Below are 18,256 nucleotides of genomic sequence, written 5' to 3'. Positions count from 1 at the left end.
GTTATCTTCCTCATTGTTTTCGTTCTCATATTCATGATTCGATAGTATGTTCTTCACGCTGATTGGTTGGGTCATCTCCATACTAAATTTCTACGAAAAGTATAAACATATTTATATAATTTTTTGTCAATAATTACGAATCCTCCACAGAAGCGAACATTAAACAAGTTTTTTGCAAATGAAATGCATTGTTGAAAATAATTAAATTTGAATCAATTTTATTATCTTTGCGCCATCTTATTGGCGTGCATTTAATGAATATATTTATTGAGAGCAATAAAATGTAAAGTAAATATACCTACGCAATTAAACATGTGCTCTTTATATTGACATACAAATGAAAGAAAGGTAGGTCCATATACGTATAAGTGCATAAAACGGATAGTGAAAATTAAGTATGGCGTTAATCTTATCAGCTGATATCGTCTGCTGGAATGACGAATTGTAGTTCGATTACTTGGTTAAACAGTGTCTCTACCTACTGTAAAAACATTCCCTTATTTGATGATTATTCTCATGAATTAATGGATTCTTTATAAATGACAGTGATGTCTGCTTTAATGATGGAATGATTATATCAGAATTCGTAATGGTGAAAATACTTGGGAGATACGAGTTGGATTAGGTGAGTCATTGACAGGAAATGGTAGAGTAATGTTGAGAGACAGATAGAATTATTCTCGTTGAGAATCATCTGTACGATTGGTTAAGCCAAAGAATCTGCCAATCAGCAGATTCGGTTGTGATGAGCGACTCCGAACAGCGGCAATTACACGTGCCTTATAGAGAATATCATAGTCAGAATAACACTAACACTTCTGCTCTGGTGGAAACTGATGCACTGGTAGATCTTTCAATCACATCTAAAAATTGTGTACCAGTGAACAACGAGTCCTCAGAATTAATACCAGACGTTGAGTTCGTTCCAAACCTGACCAACGAACAGCCTATAACCATTGATTCCCCAGGAATTGACCGGGAGAGCCAGCCTCTCCTCGGTCGATTAGAACTCGACGTTACATTCAATCGCTTTCCTGGTTCGTTATCATAGTCTGTAAATGCATTCCAGATTTTAACATTGATTTCATAATATTTATGTCGTATCAATGATCTTTTATATCAACATTTTCTAGACGATCCACAATTCTCTGAATTGGTGTGGCAAGCCGAATGCGCGATAGATAATGGAATTTTTCCCGAAAGAATATATCAAGGGTCAAGCGGGAGTTACTTTGTAAAAAATCCCATAGGGGTAAGGTATAACTTATTCTTTTTTAATTTAAAATATGATAACACTGTGCGCGCGCGCGTGTGTGCGTGTATTACATCTGTTAGTTCTATTTATATAAAAGAAACATCCTGTTGTCGTTACTCTAATAATAATCGACTGCTTTGTCATTTTACAGAAAGTAATAGGTGTATTTAAACCAAAAGATGAAGAACCATATGGAAGGTTGAATCCAAAGTGGACAAAATGGATGCACAAGCTTTGCTGTCCTTGTTGTTTTGGAAGGAGTTGTTTGATACCGAACCAAGGATATCTCAGTGAAGCTGGTGCAAGTTTAGTCGATCGCAAATTAGGTCTCGGCATAGTTCCAAATACTAGAGTGGTTAAACTTGTCAGTAAAACATTTAACTATCCACGTTTGGACCGTCAAAAAGCTCGTATGAAACAAGCCATTATGGATCAATTTCCTACAGTGGGTTCCCATTTCAATCGTATCGGTTTAGCACCAAAAGTTGGTTCCTTCCAAGTTTTTGTGGATGGCTATAAAGATGCCGATCATTGGTTAAGACGATGGGAAAGCGAATCGTTGTCACCGCGTCTTAGTAGAGAATTTCAACTTCAATTCGAGCGCTTAGTCATTTTAGATTATATAATTAGAAATACAGACAGAGGTATTTAACAATTTATCAAGTTTCTTCGAATTTTATGAGAAATTGTAGTTTGTAAATGCATTTCTGTCTTCTTAAAGGTAACGATAATTGGCTAATTAAATACGATAACACTATGGGGAAGAACGCATCCGAACAGGGTGAGGTAAAAATTGCCGCAATAGACAATGGTTTGGCGTTCCCTTTTAAACATCCCGATTCCTGGCGAGCTTATCCGTATCATTGGGCATGGTTGAGTCAAGCGAAGCAACCGTTTAGCGAATCAACACGAGAACTTGTATTACCACAACTCTCGGATCAAAATTTTGTACAAGATCTTTGCGACGATTTGTACCAATTATTCAAAGTGAGTTGAGTTTTACGCAATAAGAATTATTCCGTCGATATAGATGCGTCTCGATAACAGATCAAAGATAAAACGAAATTATTTTTGTAGCAAGATAAAGGATTCGATCGGCACCACTTTGATAAACAAATGAGCGTTATGCGTGGTCAGATCTTAAACTTACAACAAGCTTTAAAGGATGCCAAAAGTCCCGTGCAATTGGTTCAAATGCCCGCTGTGATCGTTGAAAAGTATTTATTTATTCATATATATTTTCTATAATTTACAGATCAAGCGTAAACATGCGATCTTACCATTTTTGTACAGGGCCAAAGGAAACGAAGCACCAAGATTATTTTCATTTTCTGACACGTTTACACAGCGCTTCCAGAACAAAAGTCCTTTCTTCTCTTGGTGCTGAACAAATGATTTTTGAATGTTTGAAAAAACGTCAATCCTGTGGGTCGATTGGGAAAAGAAAAGATAAAAAAAAAAGAACTCTTCAGTATATCGCAAACGTCATTTTATTATTTGTTTCGTCTCTCTTTTAATTATATTCTACAATTACTACCTCTTTTTGAAACACTAGTTTCTAATCTACTCTTCGTAGATTTATCTGAAGACCATGTTTAATTTATCTCATACTTAAAATATTTTCTTTTATTTTGAATATAAACATCGATCGTATTATGATTATATTGTATACAGTAAATATATATAATGTTAAAAAAAGATTTTCGATATGCTTCGTGTGGAAAAGAAAAATAAGGAAAGTGACGAACGAATATATTATAGGTAACGTTTTATGTTTACGTATAAACAATACCCCTATAACGAAACGCGAGTAATTACATATTCGTATTGTATATTTTTTGCGTCTTCTGTATAAACATCAACATCTCGCGCTCGTTCGTGTTTACGAATCGAGCACATTATTAATTTACATATTTTCGCTAGATGCTGTTGAGAAGGAAGATCTGTCGAACCTTAAAAATTAACTGTGATCTACATAATAGATATAAAGGCCATATTCTTATTGTTGAAAATAAACGTTCTATGGAATCATAATATATTTTTAACAAAAATTTATGAGAAAATAAATTTTCTATTAGTAGCTAAGAAAAAATTTTCTATTATAGTTTTCTTCGAGGACTTTAATTTATGAAACTGAACAACAAAATCTTTTCATGCTTTTACGATACGGAGTACACGGAACATTTAAATTTTGTAATTGATCGTCGTTGCGATCGATTTTATCATAGCTCGTACTTTGTTTTTATTGAAACAACATCGGTTTGAAACTAACTTCGAGGATACGACCTTGTTAAATTTCAAATTTCATTCAAGTCACAAAATGTAACACAGAAGCGGACACTTGCAAGTTGCAATCGTAATCGTTTTGTATCATTGTATTTTATATTGTGTCACCTTTTCTATTTCGATTTGTCAACAAGGGCAACGGCGCATTTACATCGTTTACTTCGGATATAAATAATCGTGCCGAATATAAGAATAATAACATGGAAGTGGTGGAGATTACCACTAAGCAGAGGCGAACTCCGTTACCGTGTTATAAGCCGTTAGGAAACCCGTGTAACGTTAGAGTAACGATCCATTCCTTTTCAAATTACGATTCTTTAAAATCCTTCTTATCGCATAAATATTCATTGGTATAACGAGTTGAAAGAATTTTGATTAAGGTTCGCAGACGTTGCGCGCTGGCTTACATATATATGTATATGTATATTTGTATTGTGTCCCGAACGTGTACAGTCGACGAAGAAATACGTGCAACCGTCGCGAGTTAAATCGTTCGCTCCGGAAAAAACGTATTGCCCGCCGTCAAAGAGGCTCGAGGGTAATACTACGTACCACTTGTCGTATTTGAACGTGGACCATGGAAAATGTCGATCCGAACCCGTTCGTCCGACTCCGGCTCTCTGTAAATTCGAAGGTAAATTTTCCGACGAGACGACGAGCAAATTAAGTTACAAGCCAGTCGGACGGATCCCTAAAGCGAAACCGATTCTACCGACGCAAAGGTAATGGATTAACTTTAATTTTCGTTACGCTGGCTAAATCGTATAACAACCGAGGAACGAAGAATCATTTTTATTTACTTGGGCGATCAGACGAACGATCGGATCGGGTCGCATAGAAAGCGTCACTACCGTTCGCCAAGATTACGCGCGCAAACACGTCGAGAAACCGGAAGCGATAATGCCTTGTGGGCAAATTCGATTGAGCGTCGGTAAATTGGACGCAGATACGACCGCGAAGCTCTCTTACGTGGATCCAGGGCCCACGGAGCCGTTGACCAACTTCAAACCGATCAGTGTTTATCGTCCACCGAGCGAACCGATACATCACGACACTACTCAAAAGTTAAGCTATCGGCCTTGCAACGTTCCAGAAAAAGAAACGCGCCCGTGGCAGCTGAGACCGACGTACAGGTATCGCGACTCAACGCGGATTCGAACGCGTCAATGGGCCGATGACTGTGGTAACGAGAACGCGTGTTTAAAGGCCCCCGGACGTTGCGATGTGCGGAAGGACAACGTACTCGGAGAGTTTTCGGAAATCCGACGAATCGTGCACGGAGAAACCCATCAAACCGGTTGCCACCGACATACTTCCTCACGGCGGCGAATTCGCCGGGAAAACTGTTTACAAGGAAAGCTATCAGGAGTCGTGCAACGTCGAACGCGTCGAACCGTTCGTTCCCTGTAACAGTATCTCGAAACCGGACGGTGCAATATCGGGAGAGACCACCAACAAAGTACGTGCGCTCGGTGGAGGAGCTTACGGGTGAACAACTCGTGAATGGATCGATCACGGAGAAATGTGAATAATTTCGCAATTTTCAACCTACGAGGGGACGAGTTTCTCAAGGACCGTATCTCTTCTACCAATTGCGTTACGCTTGCGGCACCGATCCTACGATTCGGCGATATTGTCCCTTTAATCGGTGAGATTGTTTTCTAGCTCAGTTATCAACCGGTTCGAAGCGAGAAACGTTTCCCGATCGTGCCACGAAGCAGACCTACGGTGGAAGCCGGCCCCGTGCAATCGGAGACCACCAATCGTTGCGACTTTGCGCCGAAAACATCGACCAGACCCGATCTCATTTACCCCTGCGACAACATTCGAAACCCCGAGACACCGATGGACGACAAAACTACAACGAGATTGTCTTACGCGAGACCGGGATCGATAGAATGCGTTCAAAGTTTCAAACCTATCGTTCAATATACCAGGTAAACGTGTAAAACGGGCAATAATAAACGTAAAACTGCAGATTACAATTCTTTTCGTTTCAACCCTTTTTATTCTCTTCCTCTATGTTATTCCATCTATCGGAACATCTGTCTATCTATCTATCTATCTATCTATCTATCTATCTATCAACGCATCTATACTAAATACGTTTATTGTTCGAACACTCAGAGAAATAAATACATTTTACAGATTGCTGCCTAAGATTGATTTCGAGAGCGTGAGCAAGTTGTCGTATCAACCGTGGACACCGATTCCCAAAGAACGTGTACCATGGGCGGTTAAAAGTAAATACCAACCGCCCACGAATCCCATGTGCTCCAACACCATTTATCAAGCTAGCTATCCTGCGCCGGGACATTACGAGGAGATGGACGAGCCCGAAGACTGTGATTGCCCGCTCTCGAACGATGTCTGTCTGCTCACGGAAATAGAGACACCACCGAAGGAGCTGACAAATTGCAAACTTTAAAACAACATTTTTTTATTCGCATCGAATGATAACATTTGCGAACATTACAAGCGACACAAGTGAATTACAAAATTTCTCCGCAATTCCTCGGTTCAGAACGGAATTAAAGAAGAGAGAATACCTATTTCTACCGTATGTACAAGCGAAAGCTAAAACAAATTATGTTTAATCGTCCAAGCGTGAACGGAAGATGACGGCGGCGCAAGTATAATTCGAAAATCGAATTTCAAAGATATTTTGTTGTACGGGTACGTTAATATACGAACGGGTCTTATTTTGCACTTGTAATAATAATAATAATAATGATAATTATTATTATGATTATGATTACGATTATTATTATTATTATCATCATCATCATCATCATCATCATCATCATCATCATCATTATTATTATTATTATTATTATTATTATTATTATTATTATTAGTACTATTATTGTATACAGGATGATGAATAATACACATTTTATCTTTTACAAATAGTAAAATTGTTCTCAATAATAAAATAAACTCTAATCTTTGATAAAAAGATCAATAGACAATATTAACGTACACTCTTCGGAGATTTAGCTTATTACATACATACATAAGTACATATATTATATAGTAAATATAATGGGATAACGATGTGTGTAATTCTATTCAAGACAAAACTTATCGTACATCAATATTTTATGTATGCACAATAATTGATAATTTTCCATTTTCCTTTTCCTTTTTTTGTTAATAGTAAATATACCACAGGAGATGGAACGTCAATTAGAGTAGTTTGTCTATTCGAACTGTCGATAAAAGTTTCATACGCTTAGGATTAACGCTTCCGGCAAAAATGCCTCTCCTTTCAATTTGCTAATTCTTTTATTTGTATTTTTATTATATTGCGTTAAAAGCAGTATGCATCCTCGTGTATCGAAAACATTCTACAAGAATGATATTTAAAACCGAGCGCCAATCGGTGTTCGCATTTCTATCGGTAACTCGAATCCTTCCACGAAAAGAAAGAATTTTACCAAATGTACATGTAAATTTGCATGTAAGTATCTTCAAAAAATATTATAACCACAGATTTAAAGATCATAAGGCACGTGTTAGGTCACGCAAATTACACAACGTTGCACTCTATCCGTAGTGTTGCACAAATCCCTCATATTTTCCGATTGATAAATTAACAACTTCTATTTCCTGTAATTTCGCTATTTACAAAACTAGACGGAAATGATTGTCCCTATTTACGTGTTGTACATCTTATTATACCGATTCTAGTATATCACCCGACATTTCTAGATCTTACTACCTTAATCGTTATCGATGTTCTTTTCTTTATTTTCTTTCAAGAAACTGAAAGCTTCAGTGTGCATAAATAAACCGTTTTGACCATCATCGAAACGTACCGATTAAGAATGAAACAAAATGCAAAGGTCACTTAATATTACCTATAAAATCATTTCAACTTTTTTTGTACAAAATGATCGAATATCTAAAAGTGTGCCGTGTGACAATACACAAGTTAACTTTTACCAAAGTAACTACGTGGTTTTTTTTTTGTATTCTGTAATTGCACATAATCTTAAACCTTTCTATATCGTAGTATCGTTTACCTTTTTCCTTACAAGACGTAGTATGACTCGAACTAAAAAGATTGAACGTTTCGAAAAGTTACAATACAATGTGCTGAGAAATATTGGATAAAACTAAAAAAAAAAACATCTCGCAAAAGAGCCTCGTGATAGAACGTAAAACTAACTAGAAACACGATTTGGTAGATCCTACAAATGATTTCACTCGGACTCCAATATCGTCGGTTTCGGTTCGATTAAACGTCTTGAAACTATCGTTGTACATCCGACGTAACAAGTATTTCGCAATGAAAACAAGAAACTAAATTTCTCTCTCTCTCTCTCTCTCTCTCAATATATCGACGGGGGCGCGCACGCGTGTCGATTGCGGTACACGCATAAACGTGCGTCGCAACTGAGTAACAAGTAGTTGGTAATGTATAGTGTGTTCCAGAATTTAATGGTACATTCTATGAGCAGAAACATGAAAAAAAATCTTATAAATATAGTCGTATAAACGCTTCGTTGAAAAGTTATGATAACAAAAGTACGAAATCGTAATGAATTTCCTCTTGGTACGTGCGCAAGAACAAGTCGATGGTACTTGTGTAATCTGTTTATGCGCGTTGTTTACAACTCAACATCGCCAAAGGTGGTACGCATAAATACACTACACAAGTATCGTCGATTCATTTATATTCTACAATGTTCTACGAGGAAGTTCGTTGTAATTCTATGCTTGTCGTTATAACTTTTTTACTGAACGTTTATTCAATTATATTTACAGGACTTTTTTTCATTATTTCTAGTCATAGAATATACCGGGGCACCGACGAGCTGTTAGATTCTGAGACACCCTGCGTACACATGTATGTAAATATTCGTGCGACTTTTCGTTTCGATCGTTTGCAAAAGTAACTGGAATCGATGGTAATCGCCTTGAATGATTATACTATATATATATATATATATATATATACATATATATTGCACTTATACGAGAGAGAGAGAGATATATATATATAGCATATATATACACATATATATTGCACTTATACGATTGTAATAAAAAGATATTCCTTCGCGCTTCCGTCGTACACGAATACAACTAAGAACAAGTGTATGTGTGTGTGTGTGTATAAACGTGTTTTGGGTAAATCAATGACGACGGGACGATCATTTTCTTTTCTTTTTTACATCCCTCCCCCTTATTGAACAACAATAAATACGAATAGACGTCCGTTTCGTTACGTACGTTTGAAAATCGACGCAGATCGAGAAGAAGAAAAAGACGAAGGCGATCAATCGACACAAAGAGATAGATACAAACAAGAATTATGTATACCGCGAATCGTTCCAACATACCTACTGCGGCTTAGTGTTGTACGATTGTATGAACTCGGAGAAGCTAAAGCCGTTAAGGTGTTCCAAGTCGATATTTTCGTCGATCGGGGGCAGCTCACTGTGACTCATCAGATCCACATAGTCCATGTCCGTGTTTGCTCGCCCAACGCTTGACTGGCCAAGGCCCGGAGCGTAGCTACCACAAATCAAAACACAACCCCAATCACTGGCATAGCAATAGACAACAGTCTCGTGTACTAATTCCAAATAAATCGGGCACGGTGCAACGTGACCGATGCGTAATCGATGCGCGACCGATTCTCTCTGTTTTTACGCGTTGCATCTTATCTCTTTTTGCTTATCAATTTCTGCCATTTTTTTTTTTTAATTTTCCAATTACGTTCGGACGATCGAACACGATTACCGAGAAGATGTGTCATTTTATCGAAAGAATAAAAAAAGAAAATGAAAAAGGAAAAAAAAACGTGTGACCGAGTAGCCGGATAGCCGGTACAACACGGCAAGGGACGTACAAACAACCACAAAATGAATCCCCAACCCAATCAAAATCGGTCACTCGAGTATTAAAATAACCCAATTTTGTTCATTTTTTTCTAACGCGTGTCGTATGACTCTGATCTCTGAACAGGTGTAGTGCCGTAGACCGGTAACAGGATCTCTACGTAAACGTGTACGTTAATTTGCCAGTAGAGTTTGTGTTAACTAATATTGCATCGTGATTGGAGCTGCGTTTTCTCAGTAGTAGCCTATCAAGCGTTCAATTTTCCGTTGTGTGGTTGTACCGGCTTGCTCCAGGCCTTTGCCCTTCCGTTTCTCGGAATCTCGTATTAAGCAGTGTACTTTTCGCACATACGAGGATTCGCGTTATGCAGCTCGTTCAACTATCGAATAGCGTGTAATTCAATTTTCATACACTCGCACGCACGCACGCACGCACGCACGCACGCACGCACACACACAGTTTTTATACACGTACAATATAATGAGCAAAGCAGGAGCTTTTCATGCTCGAATCGTCTGATCGTTATTTTTTTTGTTCTTTTAAAAAGCCATGGATAAGCCGTGTCGCTGAGAAAAAAACACACGTACAAAATTTGGCAGTCTCGGAAGAAGGTACGAACTATTGTTTCGCTTAACCAACCTCTTTTGTGTTCCCCATTCATGCTACAAAACTAAACACTATGAATTACAAAAGAAAAAGATGGGGAAGAAAACAGGCAAATCGATCTACGATCAAATTGCTCCTCTCGCGTCCGAAGATCCTCCATTCGTCGTTTACCTTATCCGTTAAACAGATTTCGCTGCAATTTAGCGAAAAAAAAATCTAAAACATTATGCAACTAGACCGTACTATAGCACCTCGTTACTGGCATGCGTACAATTCTATGTTAACTCGTCTAAAACTATCGTACAGAGGACCTTCTCGGAGCTTTGATAATGACATCATTCGGTAACTCGTACTTCGTAACAATGCCACTCAATGCATAATATTTTTTACAAAAATGTGTGCGTGTGCGTGTGTGTGCGTGCGTGCGTGCGCACACACACATATACTTACTGATAAATAATTATAATGTTGGAACAGAGTGTTGGGTGACATTGAGACCAATTTGATGTGGAGGAAGAAGAAAAAAAAAAGTAAATGAAAATGAAAATGAAATCAAGAGACTAGTCATTTTATATTAGTTTCATATACGTGACAAGGTATTCTCGAAGATACGTGTATTTCGATGCTACTCGACTTCACGAAAATTGCCACCATGCACCCAGTACTCTTTAATATATGGTTGGAGTTGTTCCCTTAATTACGGACAGAATCGCTTAACACGACTTAATATTACTTACACTTTCATTTCACGATACAACGGTGTAAAAATTTCAAAATTCCATAAGAAAAGTTTACAAAACGTGTGAAACTATAATATCATTGTAAATATTTTCTAGAGATTCGCAAAAGGAGAACATAAAAAACAATACTGACATTATCTGCACAGATAGAATATAAAAGACATGCAAAGCATTACGGATTGTTGTAGGAATGTTTTGTTTCTGCCTTTTGACGAATCCACGCGTATTATTATTGTCTGCTTGCACTGAAAATTTACCTATCGACTCGAAGGTATTTAAATAAATAATGCGATAGCTTAATTAAATTTACAAAGTAATCTTTGCAGTCACCGGAAACGATACACTACTCACTGGAAAACTTGAGCATCCGGCTCAATTTTGTAAGTACGTACTTGTACAAAAGCGAAAGGAGAATCTTTGCATATCTCGTATGAAATATCTATGGCAGGCTTATTCTATTAGTAAATAAATGAAATACGATTGATATTTTAGATCCAGGGGACTGACCTGGAAGCCACCGATGGAGTATCGCGTGTTACGGACGGGTCAGGACTGTGCGCTTGGAACATGGTGGACGGCGTTGCAGGATAACTACCACCTAGACCACTCTGACCACTACTTCCTACCCCGACTACAGAAGAGTGTGATGGTGTCTGACCACCAATAACCGGCCCGCCCCAACCAGGTACGTGCGTTACTAACAAAGGTTTCACATATCCATTCGTCGACGTAGATTGATTTTCTACGACAAAATACATTGTCCATAATTCAAGTTCCAAGTATCGCCTGAACGAGCAAAAGTATAAGACGAGAGAAATATTTACCTGTGAATGGTGTGTAATATTTGGAAAATGCTTGATCTTTCGACAGGTCTGGGTAGAGGTAAAGTAAGTGTTGCAAATCGAACACACGATCCGCCAAACTGCGAATCGCAAAATCTTTGCTCGTGAACGGTTGTAACATAAACACTTCCGTTTGATCTACAAAATGTTTAGTACGAAATAGTCGTGCATCGATAGAATTAAACACGAAATAGTGAAACTAGAATACGAACAAGAAAAGAAAAAAGATAACAATTTTTACCTCCAACCCATGCGATAGTAACACCACCGAGCTCGGAATCTGAGAAACGCATTAGGAATGTTCCTGATGCACAATTTGCCAGCATTTCCTCAGCTTGTTTCTTTCTCACAAATCCCAGTATGTAACCGTCGACCCATGGTCCTCGCAGGTGCTCTCTGGTTAACTTCATCACGGCGTAAAACCATTCCCAGAACGTGAAATTTCTTTCGGGTAATGGCTCCTTGCAAAACTGTGCCCAGCTTAATAGTAAACCAGAATAGTCTTGTCCACCGGCGTTTCCACCGCGAAACGCTTTCTCCGCGAGAAATCGTAGATTATCTTCTGTTAACAAACGACCTGTCGCAGATCTAAATTTAACGTTTAATGCTTCAGCTACTTGGCCCCATGGAACTTTATCGGGTACTGCAAATGGTACTCTTCCAGGTTCAGCGAAAGCGTTGTCCCACGTAACCGTAGCCCACGCGTGTGGTTCCTGATTTCCGTGTACAATCACCACAACTGGTAAACTTAACGTCCACACCTGGAATACTAATTCGCCTCCTCCAACGCTAAATTGCGACTGAAAGAGAAGCGAAAATTTTTCATCCATAACAGACTCTGTTCCTTTTTTCTCCGCCCTTTTGATCTTCTTTAATTGCATGTTACGATAGCTTACAGAAAGTTGTCTTGTCGCCTAAGAAGTAACGTCACATTTATATATGTGTCGAGATATTTCAAATAACCATGTTTTCAAACAACTCGCTAACTGTATAGTATTTCTTACCTGATGATATTCCATTGTTCCTGAATTATTCAGAATTTCACCGCTAGCTTCCACACTTTTAGCCATTTTATCGCTCTTTAACATACCATTTGCTTGAGCTTCGCTAATAATGCTTACTTTTACATGAGGTGGATTCATATGAACATTTAATTGTCCACCTACTAGAAGACGTACCGTACTTGTAAAACGAGTATTAGTCTTCATTACTTGCGGTGGTTGCTTTTCTATGATAAATGTGCTAGTAACTAGCGAACTAAGAAGCCGTGTAATCTGTGAATTTAACGTGGGAAGAATATCTTGCATTCCTGGTGGTTCGAGTGCAAATTTTTGTTTTAAACGGTCTGCTTCTTTGATTTGTTGACGATTGAGCCAAATTAATTCAGCCAAACTTTCACACCACTCTTGAATAGAGTCCAAATTACTGTTAAATGGTGCACCGTTTCCGGCTAATTGTTGTACTCTTTTCCATCTTTGAAACAAAAACATTCGCGGTTAAAAAATATTCGAAATCATTAAACAAAAGAGTCAAAGTCAACAGAAAATTTACCTAATAAGTTCATCGTCCAAAACTCTGGATTGCAAACTGTTTAATCTAGTGATTGTATCTTTCAGTTTGTCAGCTAATGTCAAACGTAACTGCATTAAACCAGCCACTTTATGATTTAATAATTGTTCTTGTTGTTCTTTTTGTCTGTAACAAAATAGCAATATCATTATTAATGTTGATAAAAGCAGCTAAATAAATATTTTCGCTTTAAACAACCGAAAGCTTTTAGTTACCTCCTGATTTTTTTTTCCAAGTCCAAATTTTGCTGATTCTGTGGCTGTGTCGCGAGATGTTGAAGATGCGCATTTAATTTGGTACACTCGTGATAACTAATTGCAAATGCTTCTTGTTCTTGCTCCATTTTTCGTAAATCTTCCCCGGCTTCTTGTGTTCTACGTCGTAAAGATTCAACGTGTTGTGCTATTTCAGCAACAGCATCGCTGATCAATCCTACCTTCCCGCCTGCCATACTCATTAAACCACCTCCCAAATTTTCTACTTGAGCTACTAACTTCATTTCTGTTGCTAGACAGTGTCTAATTATTCTAAATAATGTTGTTGGATTATGAGTGTATCTTTGCTGTGTTACAAAAGAAAACGTACGTGTACGTTACATTTTTAAAAAGTATGTATTAATATTTAGTTGAAGAACTTACTCGAAAATTTTTCGCCGCTTCGATTAATTTTAACTTTGTGAGAAACATATCGTCAGTATTTAAGGAGGCTGCTTTGGACTCCAATTCTTGTATCAGAGATATAACAAGATTAGCTATATACTGCTCGTGTTGTGGATTTTCAGGTTCTATGTCGGTCCTATAAGATAAATATTACACTAAAAGATCTAAAAACACTAAATAAAATACTATTAAGGATAAATTTACAGATATCTTACCACATTTTTTCTTCAATCCAAGTGGACAAAAAATGTCTAACCTCTATTGGAAAATGTTCTCCGTAAACTGAACGTACTTGTTGCAATGCATCTTGTGGCAATTGTTGCGCTTTTGCCCACAGTGACATTTTGATACTTAATGTAAATCCTTTACCCTAAAACAAGTTTTACACGTTTTCAAAAATATTGTTATTGTGCATCATCTATTATCAAGTCTTTGCAGTTTCTGTCTCAAATTTAGAAAATATACACATAAGAATAAGTATCTTCAGTGATGACTATGATAACATACAATTAAAAAGTCATATATAACCACAAATGAACAAAGCACTAGGGGCCTTTATTTTTATATTCAATACATAAAGAATCAAATCTTGGACAATTTTGCTTATATTTTTGTATAAAAAATTGTGGAACGTATACAGTAGGGTTCAACAAATCGAACAAACGCTCTATACAATGAATGGAAAGCATGTGGATAGATGCTTGAGAAATTCAAACAAACTAGAAATTATCTACAGTGACTAATATTTTAAGTTACTAAAAAGATTACAGCAAATTCAAATGTTCTGAATAACTCGGCACTTGGAACACCTTCGGCGTAATAAATACGACATAAAAAATTAGAGATAACAGAACGTGACGTATCGGAGTAACGCGTAAATAGATAAGCGAGAGGGGCGAAAGGAAAAGATGTTCGCTCAAAGAATTGCTTAAACTCACCTGCTGCTAGTCCGAAGACGGAAGCAACTAGGATCTGTGCTGTAGGATACCGCTGCCTATCTTTCTCTTTCCTAATGTTCGGCTCAATTTGCTTGAGACCTGACCTTTGTACCGATCAAAATTAGTCTACCGTACAATAATTATATATGTCAGAATTATCAATAACTTTCCCGCTTCTGTGTTACTCCCATCAGCACGGACGACGACGGTGCACGACGGAGTGCCGCGGACCAGAAATTCCGAGAATTTCTTACCGTAAATGGCGCGGTGCAAAGAAGAGAGGGTACATCACGTGACCAAACGTTAACCACGCTTGCGCAAATTTGTGATTTTCTACAAGAACGTAGTGTATGGAATTATAACGATACATTTTAATTCATACATGATGAACATTTTTGTAGAAATTGATCGTGTTTATTTTAGCTCTATTTGCATTCGATGTATGATATGATTAACCACACCCATGTTATCATTATATAACGATCGTATTTTATACACACTATAGAGAATTGATAATCGACGAACTGATAATCTTTATTATAATTATCGTATTCGGTTTTTTTCGGGCAAATAACACGGAATAAAAAAACAATGTATCAACGCTAATATAATGAATTTAATAACCTTATTCTGATTAAATTGAATAGATGTTTGAATTTCCTTTATATTATACAAGGTATTCTTACTGCTTTGAATGTACTTTTTATGCAAGAATAAATGCTACAGCTACAATTGAAAGTATAATTTAGTTACATACATACATACATACATACATATTACCAGGAGTGTTTTACCAAGGAATTAAGGGAGGTAAAACAAAAAGGTTCATATTAAAGGTTCATAGTAAAGGTTCAAAATACACAATTATATTATAGAATTCAAAATATATTATTTTGTCTTTAATATAATAAATATGTGAAGACTATTTTTTAAACAATCTGTAAAATACCTTATAAAAAATCTTACAATCGTTATATTTATAAAAATACTGTTTAAACATGTAAATATTTATAGAAATATAACATTTTCAAGTGGAATTTTATTAATTCTCTTGTTTAAAGTGACTTTATACTTTGAAGAATGAGGGGCGGAAATACAAGAAATATAGCACCTATAAGATATGTTATCTTACTGCCAATGCACCAAAATGCTACAATGATAAATAGTTATTTTTTAATGTACTGATTATTAAATATTTATATACTTTGTTCTTACCAGAGGAAGCTATAATAGGTCCACAAGCCCGAGCTAATGCTCCAAGCGATCGAAAGACGCCTGTTATCACTCCTTTTTGATTTTCAGGTCCAATTCGTGTTACGAGTGTCATCATACAGGTAACAACCATGGCGGTAGCTATGATACATCCAGAAATGTAAAACATCTTTTTACTTTTGTAAATATTTAGATTGTAAAATGTATCTTTACATCACAATATACTTACATGTTGCAAAAAGGAGTATTCCAATGGACAATATTATTATGTCTTTTGCTATCCCTATACATACAAATGCTGGAATTATTAACCATAAGCCCTAAAATATTTATGCCATGTAGCAGGAAGGAAGTTAATGAATGTATAAATCTTTGCCTTAATTTTTGAAAATATGTACCAATTCTGCCGCAGACTTTGTTTTATTAGGTGGAATTGTTCGTACCCAACTTCCTTGCAAAATTGCCATAACCAACCCAATTCCTAAAAACATCCATCCTTGTTGCATACTTGTAAATTCAAATAGATAATGAGTCAGGAATGTTAATGTAAATTCCAAACCACTATAAATGAATAAATACATAAAATATGCACAACCTAGTGTTCTTAAACTTTTTTCATCTAAAACAATGATAAAATTATCAACGAAGATCATTAATGTTTATAGAATTTATAATATAACAATTTGAAAAACAAAAAATTACCTTGCAAATTTAAGCCAGATACTCCATTAAACTGGAATAAGTCTACAGGATTGATATAAGCAATAGCTCCAGATATACCAGTCTTGAGATTCTTTGCTCTACAATTTGATGGTAAAGATTCTTTCAAAGTGCAGATAATGAAACATAAATCGCTTGCTGCTAGAGAAAGAGCAAATATAGCAGGTATTATGTACCAAGTCCCTTCCCTATTATTGGTTGAAGTCCAAGCAAAAAATGCTCCTATCATTGGACCCAAAACAAAACCTATGGAAAAAGCAATACCAACAAGTGCCTAAAAATTTTAAAAATTCTAATCTATATCCTTGTTTACAAACATTTCATCTGTGAATTATTTCTTTCAACAATTTCTTTGAGTTATACCATTGCTTTTCCTCTTGTTTTTGGCGATGTAACATCTGTGATAATTGCTATCGATAAACTAATATTTCCTTTACTAATACCTCCAATGAATCTTGCTAGTACGAATATAGTAAAATTAAAAGAAACTGCCCATAATAAGTAAGACAATGTAATTCCTGTTAAACAAAATAACATCAATGGTTTTCTTCCATAAATATCGGATAATGCTCCTACAATTGGTGAACCCAAAAATTGTAGAAAGGAATACATAGAACCAAGGAAGCCTATAAATTAAATAAGTTATCTATATTTGTATTTATAAATTAAAATTTAATATAAAAAGAAAAGAAAAAGAAAGACTAACCTCCATACAGCACTGTACTGACTTTATCAGGAGCATCGAACAGTTTTCTTGCATGTTGTATGTAGTGTAAGATTTTAAAATATAAGCCTTCATTATGTTCTATATCCTTATAATAATCTAATAAAGATGGTAATAATGGTAATATCACGGTAAATGCTAAAAGATCCAGAAGTAAAGAAATAAATACTACTTGAACGGTATTGTCTTTTATTTTGGCCATAGTAATACTTGTATGCTTTGTAAAAAGAAAAGCATTTAATATGAGTATCGAGTTATACAATAACTGTATCAAATTTTTAAAATTAAAATAATTTTCATCGATCACTGATCGAATTTTAAATTAAATTATACATTTGTTCAAGTGTTGAGTGTAATTGTAACGTATAATTGATACTTCAATAATTTCACTTTAATTCTTTGCACATGACATAACTCTCGTAAGACAAGGTGTTTCCTTTGAAGACGTAAAATACAATTTAACGGGAATACTTTCTACTTCCTCCATCGTAAACACACATTTCGTGACCTAATTTAGAAATTTCTTATCTACTATCCTCACAATTGACAAGAAAGAAATCTGTTTTACCATTAGCGTAAACATTATCGACATGAATCGGATTCACGCTAGCTGTATTATCCGTAGTAGATTGTAAGTGATTCTATCTTTCGTATATTCTAAACTAAAGTATTCGTAAAGTATAAAAAAAAAAAGAGAGAGAATTTTCTTTGTGACTTCTGCCCGTCAAAGACACTATACAAATTTTTTTTTTATCGATAAAATAGATATTTAATATATCGATCTCCGCGATACGATACAAACGCTTTACTTCGCATATAAAATCAATCCACATTAATGAGTTTCAGATTATA

The 18,256-nt window shown here is 36.1% G+C and overlaps 4 protein-coding genes across 10 annotated transcripts; 2 read left to right on the top strand and 2 right to left on the bottom strand.

Annotated features, from left to right (window-relative positions):
* The first annotated feature begins 26 nt into the window (after window positions 1–26).
* LOC143145367 (phosphatidylinositol 4-kinase type 2-alpha-like) lies at window positions 27–3,924 on the top strand. 3 transcript variants are annotated; one of them, XM_076308688.1, is made up of 8 exons: window positions 27–348; window positions 547–625; window positions 735–1,037; window positions 1,134–1,252; window positions 1,407–1,899; window positions 1,977–2,242; window positions 2,333–2,472; window positions 2,549–3,924. In XM_076308688.1, the coding sequence occupies exons 3-8, from the start codon at window positions 746–748 to the stop codon at window positions 2,640–2,642; spliced, it is 1,404 nt and encodes a 467-aa protein (XP_076164803.1). In that variant the 5' UTR covers window positions 27–348; window positions 547–625; window positions 735–745; the 3' UTR covers window positions 2,643–3,924. The 3 variants fall into 3 exon arrangements, 2 of the variants coding, with proteins under 2 accessions (XP_076164803.1, XP_076164802.1); XR_012991672.1 differs by having other exon boundaries at window positions 30–1,037; window positions 2,549–3,016; window positions 3,179–3,924; XM_076308687.1 differs by having other exon boundaries at window positions 30–348; window positions 417–1,037.
* On the top strand, window positions 3,383–8,511 carry LOC143146116 (uncharacterized). The gene is made up of 8 exons (XM_076310127.1): window positions 3,383–3,514; window positions 3,569–3,622; window positions 3,676–3,800; window positions 3,922–4,263; window positions 4,354–4,674; window positions 4,748–5,000; window positions 5,207–5,478; window positions 5,690–8,511. Exons 1-8 carry the CDS (start codon window positions 3,383–3,385, stop codon window positions 5,967–5,969), a joined length of 1,779 nt encoding a protein of 592 aa, XP_076166242.1. The 3' UTR covers window positions 5,970–8,511.
* A 19-nt stretch (window positions 8,512–8,530) lies between these two features.
* On the bottom strand, window positions 8,531–14,975 carry Stat92e (Signal transducer and transcription activator Stat92E). Of its 4 annotated transcripts, none has more exons than XM_076308678.1 (10): window positions 14,579–14,661; window positions 14,026–14,180; window positions 13,790–13,946; window positions 13,367–13,713; window positions 13,134–13,277; window positions 12,587–13,055; window positions 11,824–12,496; window positions 11,565–11,720; window positions 11,248–11,482; window positions 8,531–9,067 (listed from the first exon to the last, which is right to left on the bottom strand). In XM_076308678.1, exons 2-10 carry the CDS (start codon window positions 14,151–14,153, stop codon window positions 8,893–8,895), a joined length of 2,484 nt encoding a protein of 827 aa, XP_076164793.1. In that variant the 5' UTR covers window positions 14,154–14,180; window positions 14,579–14,661; the 3' UTR covers window positions 8,531–8,892. The 4 variants fall into 4 exon arrangements, with proteins under 4 accessions (XP_076164793.1, XP_076164792.1, XP_076164795.1 ...); XM_076308677.1 differs by lacking the exon at window positions 14,579–14,661 and adding an exon at window positions 14,749–14,975 and having other exon boundaries at window positions 8,532–9,067; XM_076308679.1 differs by lacking the exon at window positions 14,579–14,661 and adding an exon at window positions 14,749–14,975 and having other exon boundaries at window positions 8,928–9,773.
* A 643-nt stretch (window positions 14,976–15,618) lies between these two features.
* On the bottom strand, window positions 15,619–17,897 carry Rtet (major facilitator superfamily domain-containing protein rtet). 2 transcript variants are annotated; one of them, XM_076309114.1, is made up of 7 exons: window positions 17,387–17,897; window positions 17,044–17,306; window positions 16,663–16,954; window positions 16,359–16,579; window positions 16,190–16,280; window positions 15,964–16,101; window positions 15,619–15,898 (listed from the first exon to the last, which is right to left on the bottom strand). In XM_076309114.1, the coding sequence occupies exons 1-7, from the start codon at window positions 17,604–17,606 to the stop codon at window positions 15,804–15,806; spliced, it is 1,320 nt and encodes a 439-aa protein (XP_076165229.1). In that variant the 5' UTR covers window positions 17,607–17,897; the 3' UTR covers window positions 15,619–15,803. The 2 variants fall into 2 exon arrangements, with proteins under 2 accessions (XP_076165229.1, XP_076165230.1); XM_076309115.1 differs by having other exon boundaries at window positions 16,359–16,441.
* Window positions 17,898–18,256: the final 359 nt, after the last annotated feature.

The sequence above is a fragment of the Ptiloglossa arizonensis genome, chromosome 4 (genome assembly GCF_051014685.1).
Source record: "Ptiloglossa arizonensis isolate GNS036 chromosome 4, iyPtiAriz1_principal, whole genome shotgun sequence".
NCBI classification, from domain to species: domain Eukaryota; kingdom Metazoa; phylum Arthropoda; class Insecta; order Hymenoptera; family Colletidae; genus Ptiloglossa; species Ptiloglossa arizonensis.
This window is presented reverse-complemented; position numbering and strand designations above follow the sequence as displayed.

Coding starts and splice junctions, on each gene's coding strand:
- LOC143146116 (XM_076310127.1), top strand. CDS start 3,383: ATGAAACTGAACAACAAAATCTTTTCATGCTTTTACGATACGGAGTAC. Junction 3,623..3,675: donor GTTGCAATCGTAATCGTTTT/GTATCATTGTAT, acceptor TTTGTCAACAAG/GGCAACGGCGCATTTACATC. Junction 5,479..5,689: donor CCTATCGTTCAATATACCAG/GTAAACGTGTAA, acceptor TACATTTTACAG/ATTGCTGCCTAAGATTGATT.
- Stat92e (XM_076308677.1), bottom strand. CDS start 14,153: ATGTCACTGTGGGCAAAAGCGCAACAATTGCCACAAGATGCATTGCAA. Junction 13,947..14,025: donor TGGATTGAAGAAAAAATGTG/GTAAGATATCTG, acceptor TTTATCTTATAG/GACCGACATAGAACCTGAAA. Junction 12,497..12,586: donor GAACAATGGAATATCATCAG/GTAAGAAATACT, acceptor GTTACTTCTTAG/GCGACAAGACAACTTTCTGT.
- Rtet (XM_076309114.1), bottom strand. CDS start 17,606: ATGGCCAAAATAAAAGACAATACCGTTCAAGTAGTATTTATTTCTTTA. Junction 17,307..17,386: donor CAGTACAGTGCTGTATGGAG/GTTAGTCTTTCT, acceptor TTTAATTTATAG/GCTTCCTTGGTTCTATGTAT. Junction 16,955..17,043: donor AAACAAGAGGAAAAGCAATG/GTATAACTCAAA, acceptor TAAAATTTTTAG/GCACTTGTTGGTATTGCTTT.
- LOC143145367 (XM_076308688.1), top strand. CDS start 746: ATGAGCGACTCCGAACAGCGGCAATTACACGTGCCTTATAGAGAATAT. Junction 1,038..1,133: donor TACATTCAATCGCTTTCCTG/GTTCGTTATCAT, acceptor AACATTTTCTAG/ACGATCCACAATTCTCTGAA. Junction 1,900..1,976: donor AATTAGAAATACAGACAGAG/GTATTTAACAAT, acceptor GTCTTCTTAAAG/GTAACGATAATTGGCTAATT.